The sequence below is a fragment of the Oncorhynchus mykiss genome, chromosome 13 (assembly GCF_057628025.1).
Source record: "Oncorhynchus mykiss isolate SJ-2025 chromosome 13, ASM5762802v1, whole genome shotgun sequence".
NCBI lineage: Eukaryota > Metazoa > Chordata > Actinopteri > Salmoniformes > Salmonidae > Oncorhynchus > Oncorhynchus mykiss.
This window is the reverse complement of record NC_143034.1, coordinates 65705039-65722335: the sequence shown is the minus strand read 5'-3', so window position 1 is coordinate 65722335 and position 17297 is coordinate 65705039. Positions and strand designations below refer to the sequence as shown.

The 17297-nt window shown below is 42.7% G+C and overlaps 1 protein-coding gene across 11 annotated transcripts in view; it reads right to left on the bottom strand.

Annotated features, from left to right (window-relative positions):
• The window catches only part of LOC110516540 (septin-9), a 153462-nt gene that overhangs the window by 11408 nt on the left and 124757 nt on the right, over positions 1-17297 (bottom strand). For 9 of the 11 annotated variants that reach the window (XM_036941638.2, XM_036941643.2, XM_090197183.1 and 6 more), the window contains 5 exons: positions 9244-9372; positions 8977-9058; positions 7599-7736; positions 5460-5577; positions 541-636 (listed from right to left, as the gene is read on the bottom strand). In XM_036941638.2, coding sequence (XP_036797533.1) covers positions 541-636; positions 5460-5577; positions 7599-7736; positions 8977-9058; positions 9244-9372 — 563 coding nt within the window. Of the gene's footprint in view, positions 1-540; positions 637-5459; positions 5578-7598; positions 7737-8976; positions 9059-9243; positions 9373-15126; positions 16822-17297 lie in introns of those variants that run through there. The other 2 variants (XM_090197184.1, XM_090197185.1) reach the window with 1 other exon arrangement.

Below are 17297 nucleotides of genomic sequence, written 5' to 3'. Positions count from 1 at the left end.
CAACAGGGACCTAAGTGTAATTAACCAGGTTATCAACATGGATCAACAGGGACCTAAGTGTAATTTAACCAGGTTATCAACATGGATCAACAGGGACCTAAGTGTATTTAACCAGGTTATCAACATGGATCAACAGGGACCTAAGTGTATTTAACCAGGTTATCAACATGGATCAACAGGAACCTAAGTGTAATTTAACCAGGTTATCAACATGGATCAACAGGGACCTAACTGTAATTAAACCAGGTTATCAACATGGATCAACAGGGACCTAAGTGTATTTAACCAGGTTATCAACATGGATCAACAGGGACCTAAGTGTATTTAACCAGGTTATCAACATGGATCAACAGGGACCTAAGTGTATTTAACCAGGTTATCAACATGGATCAACAGGGACCTAAGTGTAATTTAACCAGGTTATCAACATGGATGAACAGGGATGTAGCACAGGTGAGTGGAGCTATAAGCGGTAATGTGAGGGCTTATGGGTAGGGGCAAGTGGGTAAAGCTGTGGACAGATGTGTCAACTCAAATCACCCTGATCTTGTCATTAATCATCCGGTCCTCTGCGTCCTCGTCAAACTCCTTCTGGGGGTACACGTCGATCCCATTGGCCCGTAGCTCTTCCCTGATCTGGGGACACAAAAACAGTTCTGGGTGAGAGGTGAGTGTGAGACTGGCCTGGTAACACAGCCTCCCCATACAGATGGCTTCCTTCTGGAGCTGAAGGAGCAGGGTTAGGGGAGTGACCTCCATGAAGAGGGGAGAGGTTAGGGTAGCTCTGTGACTAGGGTGGAGACTGAAGAATTCACTGAAGTGTGTTTCTCATCCTCCACCGTGGAAAAGCCCCAGTCCATGGGATGTTGCTGGCTGGTCCATGAGCTGGTTAACTGACTCTCATTTAGTCACTTCTACAGTGATAGTTTTGTCGTCAGCGGCCTTACAATAAAACACCTAGCCTGCTGGTCCCTGCTGTAAAGAAAAAAGGTTGAGAAACACGACAAATGCATTATACACTCTTGCAGAGACTTGAATACATGAATTAAAAAGGTTATGGGAACACACAAGCAAAGGCCTAACAACCGCAATTAGCCAGGCATGTCTGACAAATCCTTTGGATACATCACAGTATCTTGTGAGAAATCGAGACCATCTGCACACTGCGTTACCCACAGATTTAGGTGGTGTTAACGTAAATCCCTTCACTAATCTCCCCCAAAATGTTCTGTTGAAACCAATGGCCCATCACTGCCCGTGTACACGTTTACAAACAGACAAGCACACACACACAAACACACCACCCCCTCACACACGTTAAACTTTTTCTATCCGTTCGTACAGAGCTTCCCTAATGAGAGGGACACTGGTGGGGATCTGTGAGCATGGCTGCTATAATTACCTTGAAATAAATGCCTGCCTTTTTACTACTTTTTCTACTACAACAACCTGCCATTCCCCTACTTCTAATACTACTGCTGCATCTACTACTAATACTACTACAACAACCTGCCATTCCCCTACTTCTAATACTACTGCTGCATCTACTACTAATACTACTACAACAACCTGCCATTCCCCTACTTCTAATACTACTACTGCATCTACTACTAATACTACTACAACAACCTGCCATTCCCCTACTTCTAATACTACTGCTGCATCTACTACTAATACTGCTACAACAACCTGCCATTCCCCTACTTCTAATACTACTGCTGCATCAACTACTAATACTACTACAACAACCTGCCATTCCCCTACTTCTAATACTACTTCTGCATCTACTACTACAACCTGCCATTCCCCTACTTCTAATACTGCTACAACAACCTGCCATTCCCCTACTTCTAATACTACTGCTGCATCTACTACTAATACTACTACAACCTGCCATTCCCCTACTTCTAATACTACTGCTGCATCTACTACTACAACCTGCCATTCCCCTACTTCTAATACTACTACTGCATCTACTACTAATACTACAACCTGCCATTCTCCTACTTCTAATACTACATCTACTACTAATACTACTACTACAACCTTCCATTCCCCTACTTCTAATACTGCATCTACTACTAATACTACAACCTGCCATTCTCCTACTTCTAATACTACATCTACTACTAATACTACTACTACAACCTTCCATTCCCCTACTTCTAATACTACATCTACTACTAATACTACTACAACAACCTGCCATTCCCCTACTTCTAATACTACTGCTGCATCAACTACTAATACTACTACTACAACCTGCCATTCCCCTACTTCTAATACTACTGCTGCATCTACTACTAATACTACTACTACAACCTGCCATTCCCCTACTTCTAATACTACTGCTGCATCTACTACTAATACTACTACAACAACCTGCCATTCCCCTACTTCTAATACTACTGCTGCATCTACTACTAAAACAACCTTCCATTCCCCTACTTCTAATACTACTGCTGCATCTACTACTAATACTACAACAACCTGCCATTCCCCTACTTCTAATACTACTACTGCATCTACTACTAATACTACTACTACAACCTGCCATTCTCCTACTTCTAATACTACTGCTGCATCTACTACTACAACCTGCCATTCCCCTACTTCTAATACTACTGCTGCATCTACTACTAATACTACTACAACAACCTTCCATTCCCCTACTTCTAATACTACTGCTGCATCTACTACTAATACTACTACAACAACCTGCAATTCCCCTACTTCTAATACTACTGCTGCATCTACTACTACAACCTGCCATTCCCCTACTTCTAATACTACTGCTGCATCTACTACTACAACCTGCCATTCCCCTACTTCTAATACTACTGCTGCATCTACTACTAATACTACTACAACAACCTGCCATTCCCCTACTTCTAATACTACTGCTGCATCTACTACTAATACTACTACAACAACCTTCCATTCCCCTACTTCTAATACTACTACTGCATCTACTACTAATACTACTACAACAACCTGCCATTCCCCTACTTCTAATACTACTGCTGCATCTACTACTAATACAACAACCTTCCATTCCCCTACTTCTAATACTACTGCTGCATCTACTACTAATACTACTACTACAACCTGCCATTCCCCTACTTCTAATACTACTTCTGCATCTACTACTAATACTACAACAACCTGCCATTCCCCTACTTCTAATACTACTGCTGCATCTACTACTACAACCTGCCATTCTCCTACTTCTAATACTACTACTGCATCTACTACTAATACTACTACAACAACCTGCCATTCTCCTACTTCTAATACTACTGCTGCATCTACTACTACAACCTTCCATTCCCCTACTTCTAATACTACTGCTGCATCTACTACTACTACAACAACCTGCCATTCCCCTACTTCTAATACTACTGCTGCATCTACTACTACAACCTGCCATTCCCCTACTTCTAATACTACTGCTGCATCTACTACTACAACCTGCAATTCCCCTACTTCTAATACTACTGCTGCATCTACTACTAATACTACTACAACAACCTGCCATTCCCCTACTTCTAATACTACTGCTGCATCTACTACTAATACTACTACAACAACCTTCCATTCCCCTACTTCTAATACTACTGCTGCATCTACTACTAATACTACTACAACAACCTGCCATTCCCCTACTTCTAATACTACTACTGCATCTACTACTAATGCTACAACCTGCCATTCTCCTACTTCTAATACTACTGCTGCATCTACTACTAATACTACTACAACAACCTGCCATTCCCCTACTTCTAATACTACTGCTGCATCTACTACAACAACCTGCCATTCCCCTACTTCTAATACTACTACTGCATCTACTACTAATACTACAACCTGCCATTCTCCTACTTCTAATACTACTGCTGCATCTACTACTAATACTACTACAACAACCTGCCATTCCCCTACTTCTAATACTACTGCTGCATCTACTACAACAACCTGCCATTCCCCTACTTCTAATACCACTACTGCATCTACTACTAATACTACTACAACAACCTGCCATTCCCCTACTTCTAATACTACTGCTGCATCTACTACAACAACCTGCCATTCCCCTACTTCTAATACTACTGCTGCATCTACTACTAATACTGCTACAACAACCTGCCATTCCCCTACTTCTAATACTACTGCTGCATCAACTACTAATACTACTACAACAACCTGCCATTCCCCTACTTCTAATACTACTGCTGCATCTACTACTAATACTACTACTACAACCTGCCATTCCCCTACTTCTAATACTACTGCTGCATCTACTACTACAACCTGCCATTCCCCTACTTCTAATACTACTGCTGCATCTACTACTAATACTACTACTACAACCTGCCATTCCCCTACTTCTAATACTACTGCTGCATCTACTACTACAACCTGCCATTCCCCTACTTCTAATACTACTGCTGCATCTACTACAACAACCTGCCATTCCCCTACTTCTAATACTACTGCTGCATCTACTACTAATACTACAACAACCTGCTATTCCCCTACTTCTAATACTACTGCTGCATCTACTACTAATACTACTACAACAACCTGCCATTCCCCTACTTCTAATACTACTACTGCATCTACTACTACTGCATCTACTACTACTACTACTACAGCTGCATCTACTACTACTACTACTACAGCTGCATCTACTACTACTACTACTACTACTACTACTACTACTACTACTACTACTACTACTACTACTACTACTACTACTACTACTACTACTACTACTACTACTACTACTACTGCATCTACTACTACTACTACTACTACTACTACTACTACTACTACTACTACTGCATCTACTACTACTACTACTACTACTACTACTACTGCTGCTGCATCTACTACTACTTTCCCTCTTGGGGTCTGTGATCAAATTATTTTTTTACGTTTCAGATCCACACCACATAGGAGGAAGTGATGTAATGGAGTCCACTGTGACCACATCAGCAGTAAGGGGAGAGGGGGAAGGAGGGGAGGGAAGGAGACGGGAGAAGTTGGACAGAACTTACCTCTAGCCAATTCAAAATTGGGCGAGAGACAGAAAAGGAGAGAAAGACAGAAAAGGAGGGACAGACAGAAAAGGAGAGAAAGACAGAAAAGGAGGGAGAGACAGAAAAGGAAGGAGACAGAAAATGAGAGAGAGAGAGGATGACTCCCACAGAACTCCTCTCCAATCCAGAGCCTGGCTTTATAGGTCCTGACCTCACAAGTACTCTATACACACAAAACATCCTCAGTGTTCTCTCATTGGACAGTGACCGAACGGGCGGCAGTGGCCAAACAACTTAAGAAACATTTCCTGTTGCTGCAGAGAACACAAAATATGCGAGAGAGAGAGAGAGACAGCATGCAACAAAAAAAGAGGAATTGGAGACAGATAAAGATGGAAGAAGAGAGAGAGAGCTCACCTTCTGTTTAAAGAAGTCCCTCTCCTCCAGGGTGAGTGTGTCTGCCTTGGCAATGACAGGAACAATGTTGACCACCTTACTGAGACGCCTCATAAACTCCACATCCAGAGGTCGCAGACTGGAAGTGAGAGAAGGTGGGGGGGGGGGGGGGGATTGAGAGAGGGGCTTCATTTCACCTGTAGCTATAGCAGACCTGGGTTCAAAATGTCTCAAATACTTTGAGTATTTGCTGAAGCGCCAGGGTTTTCACTTTTGAGACTTTATTGGTTCCGTTGCAACAGGCTAGCTCAATCAAGCCTGGCAAATGTATTATGAATGATCTCAAATAGTATTAGAACCCAGGTCTGTTTTATAGTTCTTGTTCAACGTTTTAGTGTTTATTTGGGTCGACAGTGTGATACATCCTAGAACCACCAGAGGGCGGTATCCTCCAATAAATATACCCATAGCGCAGCTGTCTGAGGGCGACAAGCAGACATACAGTACTGTAGATTCACATACATACTCTATGTACAAGCTAAACCTACTGTATATCTGAGACCCACATCAGTCAGTGCGTGTCTGTCACTGTCAATTGAACCACACTGAGCCTTGAACTGAGCTGAGCCTTATCCGCCATTGAGCAGTTGGTTGGAGAAACCCAGTCTTCCATAAGTGTGAAACTCATCCGTCTGTGGTTTGTGCAGCTGACGCTGGCTCAGATCACTGCACTATAAACAACTGCCCATTGTTGTTAAAGACCTTTGGGTCAGACAGATGAGCATGTGCATACACACACACAACACACACACGACACACAACCTCTGTTCTCATATCGCTCCCATTATAGTATTAAACATTAGATTAGAACAGTTGTTGGACATGTGACAGACATCCGCAATGCTGGAAGAACATGAAACGCTGCTCAGGCTATATCGGAGGGGGGGGCACAATATGTTAAAGCTCTCGCTCTTGTACATCACAACCACAGAAATGAGGGCAAAGCCAGCAGTCCACCACAGCACTGGACCCCAGACCATTGCAACAAATCGTAGAACCATCATGGGGTAGATGCAGAGGAGGAGCAGACATAACACAGGAGGGAAATTCAATTAAAGGGTAATAAGTTGTATACCGTAGCAACATTATTTTTTTTTGGGGGGGGGGTAGCTCTATATGAATCTCAAATCAGGCCCAGATGTGTGAGCAGCAGAAACACCAGACAGAAACTTGGAGCAGGGAGGCAAACACAGGCGTTTGTTTCAAGTCCTGGCGACAGAGAGCGAGAAATAAATTTTTTCCAGTCATGGAAAACGGGTGTTATGGGACGTGTTGCAACTCGCTGCCTGTGAAACAGGAAATGGATGGGGGTCTGGAAGAGTAAGTGTTTCCACATCTGTGTGTCCCTCTGAGCTGCAGGAGCAGAGGAGGATCCACTACAGGTCAACCCAGAGCGGTGGTGAGGTAGTAGAACATGAGCTGTACGTTCAGACAGACACTCCGAGACTAAAAAACATACTCAGAGAATCCCCATTCTGTCCGGGAATCTGGCCCATACATAGGCTGTATATGTTACACAGAAGGGCACAGTATGACGTTGGACATCATATCTGATATTTGAATGGCAGAGCACGGGGCATTAGATTGTTGTTATAACTAATGTGTATCAGAAAGTCATGCCAAACTCACTGTGTCCTCCTCCTCTGTTTTCTGTTCTGATGATTCAGGGCTATTTGAGTAGGACTCTCCCTATGACTCACTGTTTATCTAACATAAATCACTTCACTCCTTCTCTCACTCTCTCTCTCTCCTTTTTAAATCTCCCAGTTGCATATTCTCTACTGTTCAGGGACAGCAGGGGGCAGCAGCACTGTTGCACTGACACTGTGCATGTGTGTGTATGGCAATTATTGGGATTGATTACATGCCATTTTTGATCACTCAAAAGGCATGACAACTGTATAGGACGATAAAAAGTGGAAAATCCAAAGAATGAAGTTTAGCTAATAATCAGCTTGACACTCTCCCAGCCATATCTAAACATTCACCTGGAACATTCCACACATTCATACCCTTCACAAGGTGTGCGAGTGTGAGTGAGTGTGTGTGTGTGTGTGTGTGAGTGAGTGAGTGTGTGTGTGTACGCATTCCTGGCCTCACCAGTGTCCAGTAGGGGGTATGAAGTAAATACAGCAGTGAACCCTTGAGTCTGGAATCCTCTTCTTCCTGTTGATGTTGATCTCCTCCTGAAGGTACTGCTCATACTGGGCATTAATGAACTTCATGATGGGCTGCCAACTGTGGAGGGAGGGAGGGAGGGGAAGAAGACAGGAAGTGGAAGGAAGGGGAGAGGCAGATTAAAAGAGAAAGGGGGAGTTTTGGGGGATGGATAGGGGGAGACAAGTGAGAAAGACAGGAAGAGGGCGAGAAAGAGGATGGATGAGGTCATACACAGTACTGTGTACACTAGTCATCTAGATGAGATGTATGGGGTAAGCGTTTATATTAACGAGAGAGAGCGACAGTACTACTCAAAAGTTTGGACATACTTATTTATTCAAGGGCTTTTCTTTATTTACTATTTTCTACATTGTAGAATAATGGTAAAGATATCAAAACTATGAAATAACACATACGGGATCCTGTCGGAAACACAAACTTTTCAAACAAATCAAAATATATTTTATAGTTGAGATTCTTCAAAGTAGCCACCTTCTGCCTTGATGACAGCTTTACATTTATTTATTTTTTGGTTACTACATGATTCCATGTGTGCTACTACATAGTTTTGATGTCTACACTATTATTATACACTATTAATTCTTACATACACCTTAGCCAAATACATTTAAACTCCGTTTTCAACAATTCCTGACATTTAATCCTCTTAAAAATTCCCTCTCTTAGGTCAGTTAGGATCACCACTTTATTTAAGAATGTGAAAAAAACTAGTTTTAATTGGTACAACTTACGTGTATGTAAAGTTCTGACTTCAACTGTGTGTGTGGTGTCTTTTATACTGATAACAAGTTCAAACAGGTACCATTAATACAGGTAACGAGTGGAGGACAGAGGAGCCTCTTAAAGAAGAAGTTACAGGTCTGTGAGAGCCAGAAATCTTGCTTGTTTGTAGGTGACCAAATACTTATTTTCCACCATAATTTGAAAATAAATTAATTAAAAATCCTACAATATGATTTTCTGGATTTTGTACCTATGATGAAAATTACAGGCCTCTCTCATCTTTTTAAGTGGGAGAACTTGCACAATTGGTGGCGGACTAAATACTTTTTTCCCCCACTGTATATAGACCTCCACAAGTCTGGTTCATCCTTGGGAGCAATTTCCAAAAGCCTGAAGGTACCACGTTCATCTGTACAAACAATAGTACGCAGGTATAAACACCATGGGACCATGCAACCGTCATACCGCTCAGGAAGGAGACGCGTTCTAGATAGATAGGATATATCTACGCACATAGAAATATAAGCACATTATAAATATAACATTTCAGCTATGGATTGTACTGTTACTGTACCAGTTCTCGTTGTTGATCTGATCCCCGAAGCCGGGTGTGTCGATAACAGTTAGTTTCATCCTCACCCCCTTCTCCTCAATGTCTGAACAGAGACAGACACAATTAGACTGAATACAAGCACCTCAGAGGCCAAATGTACCTCAGACTGTAGTCACAACACAGGGTAGACTGAGTAGAGGGTGAGATGGATAAAGTGAAAGATGTAGCTAGAGGTGCAGAAAAGAAAGAGTGAAATTAACAGTATGAGTGATATTTTCCTCCTCTCACCGTGACTGACAGACTTGATATGGATGGTCTTGGGGATCTTCTCCTGGGACGTGGCCTGCACTGACTTACGGCTCACCTTGGACTTGAACAGAGTGTTCATCAGAGTGGACTTCCCTAGGCCGCTCTGCCCTACACACACACACACACACACACACACCTGAATGTCAAACACATTGGTAATGCAAATAAACAAAGCCACAATTGAGATTTTAGTCATCTAGCAGACCATCTTATTTAGAGTGACTTACAGTAATGAGTACATACATTTTCATACTTTTGATTGGTACTGGTCCCGTGGGAAACAAGCCCACAACCCTGGAGCTGCAAGCACCATGCTCTACCAACTGGGCTAAACACAATAACGTAGAAACTCTACAATGAAGGTAAAACAGTAGCCCAGGCCTCAATTTAAACCAATACCCTCTCATCTAGTGTGACTGTAGGGAATAGACTACTCTCACAATGGTGGACTTCCTCTCACCTTTCTCCAGAACATTCTTCCGTCACTCTTCCCACTAACAGGTTCATTCCAGTGGTGTAATGACTGACGGGCCTCATTATTTCACACTGAGACAAACAGAGTTCAACACCAGAGCTGTTCCAGCCGGTCACAGACACTCAGGGGAGAAAGAGGCTATTTCACAAGGTTTTGGCTGCAGTGGAGGAAAAGTTACAGGTGTCTTCAGTAAGGCCTCCCCGCCGAACACACACGTTACGTCAGTGCCCTTTTCACCATTCTCTCCCTCCCACTCTCTCTCCCGTCCATTAAAGTTGGCCTAAAGGAAATGCATGTCCTTTCGGGGCTCAGACCTGCAGTCTGGGGAAGAGCTCTGCTGTCAATTAAACCACACTGAGCCTTGAACTGAGCTGAGCCTTATCCGCCATTGAGCAGTTGGTTGGAGAAACCCAGTCTTCCATAAGTGTGAAACTCATCCGTCTGTGGTTTGTGCAGCTGACGCTGGCTCAGATCACTGCACTATAAAACTGGCCATTGTTGATAAAGACCTTTGGGTCAGACACGCACCATAAGTCTATGACTCACACACACCTCCCCATGTTCTCTTATCTCTCCTAATACAGCAGGGTTCCCCAACTGTAAACTATGTTTAATTATTGGACATAAGATAAAACACAGTCTTCTGTCCAGCTCCAAGTTATTTTTTTTTTGGGGGGGGGGGGGGGGTCTGTTCCAAAGTCTTCCCACGCATAATAGAGAGATGTATGTGATCGTATACAAATGTAAGCAAGGTTTGAAATGATTCTGTTTTAGTCCAATATTATATCACTTTGGGCTTCTTGCTGTCCATTTACAGTCTACAAATGATTTATAATGATGTTCCGGACCCCATGACCATCCGCTCAAGAAACAAAAGTCCGACGGCTGAATCTAGTTGATGATCCCTGCAATAGAGTATTAAACAGACTGGAACAGCTGTTGGCAGGACATGTGACCGTCATCTGCAACGCTGGGTAGACATGTAACCCTGCAGTCTGGAGAAGAGCTCTGCTCTATCAGCACTAGAGAGGAACCAGCTGGAGAGGTGTGTGTGTGTGTGGGTCAGAAGATAGAGGACATGGGAGAGATAGATTGAAAAGCTGGACTACATTCTAGAATTAGGGAAGAACATACTGTGCATGGACCCAAAAGATTGCCTGTAGCAGCTGACTACCGCCAACATCACTTTTGGCCCCTGGGATCAACTGTGGGTTAACGAGGGAGAGTGTAGTGTTTATGACCCCTGGACAGGTAACACACACAGTTTAGTTCACTGTCTGGTTAAGTCAACACAGACTGGAGGTCAGGGCCTCTGGTGTTCTTAGTAAGTGTTCACGCACGCACGCACGCACGCACGCACACACACACACACAAAATAATGGAGGTTTATATGTTGAAACTTCATTTGGGATTTATAAGGCTTCAAACAACTGATTAATGACCGGGCCCTCAGTGTCTTGACTTCTGACCTCTAACATTATGGGAAGTAGTACAGCATCGTCCCTTTACAACACATCTGTGTTTGCTTCGGACCTGAAGAATCAAAGCTTTCCAGAGAGCCTCTCCAGTGTTTCCACCAAGTACACGAATTAACCACTTACTGTACTCCAATCAAAAACCATTGCCATACAATACATTTTTGATTATTAATCTGTTATGAAAACCCAAATTGCCCGGTCGGGGACCGATGTGATTGTTAAAGTAGAGATGTGCACTATCCAGGCCAATACCAACCCTGTGCTCATGCTGTTGAAGTCCCATACCAGAGGCACTGTATCACATTTTTTAGGGGTCTAGAATTCCCCTGAACGGTTGGTATGAGTGGCTGAGCCTGAAGAGGGGAATCCTGTGAGCTACGGGGCCAAGGTCAGGGTTCAGTGGGATGGGCTGTAGACATGCTACAGTGTTGATACCCCTAGCTGAAAGGCTGGACCCAAAGACCAGCCAGATTGTGAGAGGAAGGACAGGGTATCAATACAACAATACAGGTGTATTAAACATTAGTAACCATCTCAGAGTAGGAGTGCTGATCTAGGATACATTCTGCATTTGAGATAATGAATCAGATTGTTATAGACAGGGAGGACCTGATCCTAGATCAGCCCTTCTACTCTTAGATTCTTGTATCTTTAGATTAGTAGTGTTTGACTGAGGGTCACGGCTGGTTATCATAAGGAGTGTGGAGGTCTGCCCAGCAGAATCAGCTTCCATACACGCACACACACACACACACACCACACACACGCACACGCACACACGCACACGCACACACACTACAGTTCAAAAGTTTGGGGTCACTTAGAAATGTCCTTGTTTTCCATGAAAACACATGAAATGAGTTGCAAAATGAATAGGAAATATAGTCAAGACGTTGACAAGGTTATAAATAATGACTTTTTATTGATATAATAATTGTGCCCTTCAAAATGGAGTGATAGCCTACCTTCTTCAAGATCCCTTTTACCCTGTACAAATCTCCCACTTTATCACCCCCAGACCATCTCATTGCCTCCACCATGCTTGACAGATGGTGTTAAGCACTCCATCCAGCATCTTTTCATTTTTTCTGCGTCTCATGAATGTTCTTTGTGATCCGAACACCTCAAACTTAGATTTGTCTGATCATAACAACCTTTTCCAATCTTCCTCTGTCCAGTGTCTGTGTTCTTTTGCCTATCTTAATATTTTATTTTTATTGGCCAGTCTGAGATATGGCTTTTTCTTTGCAACTCTGCCTGGAAGGCCAGCATCCTGGAGTCACCTCTTCACTCTTGATGTTGAGACTGGTGTTTTGCAGGTACTATTTAATGAAGCTGCCAGTTGAGGATTTGTGAGGCGTCTATTACCAAAACTAGACACTCTAATGTACTTGTCCTCTTGCTCAGTTATGCACCGGGGCCTCCCACTCCTCTTTCTATTCTGGTTAGAGCCAGTTTGCGCTGTTCTGTGAAGGGAGTCGTACACAGCGTTGAACGAGATCTTCAGTTACTTGGCAATTTCTCGCATGGAATAGCCTTCATTTCTCAGAACAAGAATAGACTCACAAGTTTCAGAAGAAAGGTCTTTATTTCTGGCCATTTTGAGCCTGTAATCAAACCCACAAATGCTGATGCTCCAGACACTCAACTAGTCTAAAGAAGGCCAGTTTAATTGCTTCTTTAATCAGAACAACAGTTTTCAGCTGTGCTAACATAATTGCAAAAGGGTTTTCTAATGATCAATTAGCCTTTTAAAATGTTAAACTTGGATTAGCTAATACAACCATTGGATCACAGGAGTGATTGTTGCTGATAATGGGCCTCTGTACGCCTATGTAGATATTCCATTACAAATCTGTCATTTCCAGCTACAATAGTCATTTACAACATTAACAATGTCTACACTGTATTTCTGATCAGTTTGTTATTTTAATGGACATTTTCTTTTGGCTTTTCTTTCAAAAACAAGGACATTTCTAAGTGACTCCAAACTTTTGAACGGTAGAATATACACACACACACAGAGCTGGAGTCAGAAGTTAAAACAAGTCATTAAAACTAGTTTTTCAACCACTCCACAAATTTACATACACTAAGTTGACTGTGCCTTTAAACAGCTTGGAAAATTCCAGAAAATGTCATGGCTTTAGAATCGTCTGATAGGCTAATTAACATAATTTGAGTCAATTGGAGGTGTACCTGTGGATGTATTTCAAGGCCTACCTTCAAACTCAGTGCCTCTTTGCTTGACATCATGAGAAAATCAAAAGAAATCAGCCAAGACCTCAGAAAATAAATTGTAGATCTCTGCAAGTCTGGTTCATCCTTGGGAGCAATTTCCAAGCGCCTGAAGGTACCACGTTCATCTCTATAAATAATAGTACGCAAGTATAAACACCATGGGACCACGCAGCCGTCATACCGTTCAGGAAGGAGAGGCGTTCTGTCTCCTAGAGATTAACATACTTTGGTACGAAAAGTGCAAATCAGTCCAAGAACAGCAAAGCACCTTGTGAAGACGCTGGAGGAAACAGGTACAAAAGTATCAATACCAACAGTAAAACGAGTCCAATATCGACATAACCTGAAAGGCCGCTCAGCAAGGAAGAAGCCACTGCTCCAAAACCGCCATAAAAAAGCCAGACTACGGTTTGCAATTGCACATGGGGACAAAGATCGTACTTTTTGGAGAAATGTCCTCTGGTCTGATCAAACAAAAATAGAACTGTTTGGCCATAATGACCATCGTTATGTTTGGAGGAAAAAGGGGGAGGAAGCACGGGGGTGGCAGCATCATGTTGTGGGGTTGGCAGCATCATGTTGTGGGGGTGCTTTGTTGCAGGAGGGACTGGTGCACTTCACAAAATAGATGGCATCATGAGGCAGCAAAATTACATGGATATATTGAAGCAACATCTCAAGACATCAGTTAAAGCTTGGTCGCAAATGGGTCTTCCAAATGGACAATGACCCCAAGCATACTTCCAAAGTTGTGGCAAAATGGCTTAAGGACAACAAAGTCAAAGTATTGGAGTGGCCATCACAAAGCCCTGACCTTAATCACATAGAAAATCTGGCCTACAAACCTGACTCAGTTACACCAGCTCTGTCAGAAGGAATGGGCCAAAATTCACCCAACTTATTGTGGGAAGCTTGTGGGAGGCTACCCAAAACGTTTGACCCAAGTTAAACAATTTAAAGGCAATGCTACCAAATATGAATTGAGTGTATGTAAACGTCTGATTCTCTGGGAATGTGATGAAAGAAGTAAAAGCTGAAATAAATACATCTACAATTATTCTGACATTTCACATTCTTAAAATAAAGTGGTGATCCTAAATTACCTAAGACAGGGAATTTTTTACTTGGATTAAATGTCAGGAATTGTGAAAAACTGAGTTTAAATGTATTTGGCTAAGGTGTATGTAAACTTCCGACTTCAACTGTGTGTGTGTATATATATATATACACACACATACAGTGGGGAGAACAAGTATTTGATACACTGCCGATTTTGCAGGTTTTCCAACTTCAAAGCATGTAGAGGTCTGTAATTTTTTATCATAGGTACACTTCAACTGTATATATAGCTCAGTGGGATTTTGACAGCCCATCCCACTGAGCCCTGACCATGTATACACACACACACACACACGATGGCGTAGCCTACAGTCAGCCCTGAGCTGAATGGGTGGCAGGTTGCCGAGCTCTGTATCCAGGACACCAGGGCCAACCACAGGGGAATGTGAGAGGAATGTAGATTTTGTCAGCAGACTCCACATCACAGAGAGAGAGAACAGACACTAACCCTGGGCACTGCCTCACCCCTCAACCCCCTCATGACCCCACCCACACACCCACACACCCTCTCACCCACTTCCAGTACAGAAAAGTAGTTATTCAGACATGTAGATGTGTCCCACTCAGTGGAACTACTGTATACTGACACACCACTATATAGTATGGAGGATTATTATGAGACAGTTCTATATAGGACACACACACCACTATATAGTATGGAGGATTATTATGAGACAGTTCTATATAGGACACACCACTATACAGTATGGAGGATTATTATGAGACAGTTCTATATAGGACACACCACTATACAGTATGGAGGATTATTATGAGACAGTTCTATATAGGACACACCACTATACAGTATGGAGGATTATTATGAGACAGTTCTATATAGGACACACCACTATACAGTATGGAGGATTATTATGAGACAGTTCTATATAGGACACACCACTATACAGTATGGAGGATTATTATGAGACAGTTCTATATAGGACACACCACTATACAGTATGGAGGATTATTATGAGACAGTTCTATATAGGACACACCACTATACAGTATGGAGGATTATTATGAGACAGTTCTATATAGGACACACCACTATACAGTATGGAGGATTATTATGAGACAGTTCTATATAGGACACACCACTATACAGTATGGAGGATTATTATGAGACATGAATGATGTGAGAGGAGTGTAGTGTACTTTTCTTTTCCTTTCTATATATCCTCTGTATAAAACACACTGAACAAAAATCTAACATTTTCCATTCGCACAAAAAAGCTTATTTCTCTCAAATTTTGTGCACAAATTTGTTTACATCCCTGTTAGTGAGAATTTCTCCTTTACCAAGATAATTCATCCACCTGACAGGTGTGGCATATCAAGAAGCTGATTAAAAAGCATGATCATTACACATGTGCACCTTGTGCTGGGGACAACGAAAGGCCACTATAAAATGTGCAGTTTTGTCACACAACACAATGCCACAGATGTCTCAAGTTGAGGGGAGCGTGCCATTGGCATGCTGACTGCAGGAATGTTCACCAGAGCTGTTGCCAGAGAATTGAATGTTCATTTCTCTACCATAAGCTGCAACTGATGTCATTTTTGAGAATTTGGCAATACGTTCAACCGGTCTCACAACCACAGACCACAAGTAACCACGCCAGCCCAGAACCTCCACATCCGGCTTCTTCACCTGCGGGATTGGTGCTGAGGAGTATTTCTGTCAGTAATAAAGCCCTTTTGTGGAGAAAAACTAATTCTGATTGGCTGGGGCTGGCTCCCCAGTGAGTGGGCCTACGCCCCACAAGGCCCAACCATGGCTGTGCCCCTGCCCAGTCGTGAAATCCATAGATTAGGGCCTAATGAATTTATTTCAATTGACTGATCTCCTTATATGAACTGTAACTCAGTAAAATCGTAGAAATTGTTGCATTTATATTTTTGTTCAGTACACTTATTATATACCAGAGTAGTCTGTAGCAGAGAAATTCAAACATTAACCTAACGTCCTGTGTTCTGTCTCCTTCCCTACAGCTCTGTTCTCACAGGCAGACTTAAATGACAAATTACACCTGAGTGCACATTAACACTGCAGGAGACTAAGTGGTCGTTTTCTTTTCCATGGATGAGTCTGCATCCTCCTTCCTTGAAGTACCCCTGTAGGCTGTAGTGTGAGCCGTTTTATCCACGGAAAGAACCCACAGAGCAGACTGACAGTCGCGACATCATCAAATGGAGACGTGGTGTGGAGACAGCATGGCAAAGGGGTTTTATAGGGGCTGGTCTCTGGTGAAGGAAGGAGTGTGTGTTGTAAAAAATATACCGTTTTAAAAAGGAGCCATCACACACTGATGAGGGAGTGTCAGTATGGTGGGAGTGTCAAAAGGCTGTGTGTGTGTGTGTGGGGGGGGTAAATGTGTGTGTGTGTGAAAATGAGAGCGTTCTTAATTAGAGAGATCCTCTTGTTAAATTAGAGATATATCCTCCTTGAATAACCCAGGAGAGGATAACATTAACTCAGCCTCTCACCGTAAACACAGCCTGGTCCCTATCACACACCACCACCTTCTGGCCTGTGTTTCTTCAGGCTGGATAACAGCAGACCAGGATCTTGAGCTCATTTGATGTAAACCTATGATCATATACAGTACACATGCATTCGTCTCTCACCATGTTAACTCACCCACTATCGTGATGTTGTGCTGTGTGCTGTGTGCTGTGTGTGTGTGTATATGTGTGTGTATGTGTGTGTATGTGTGTGT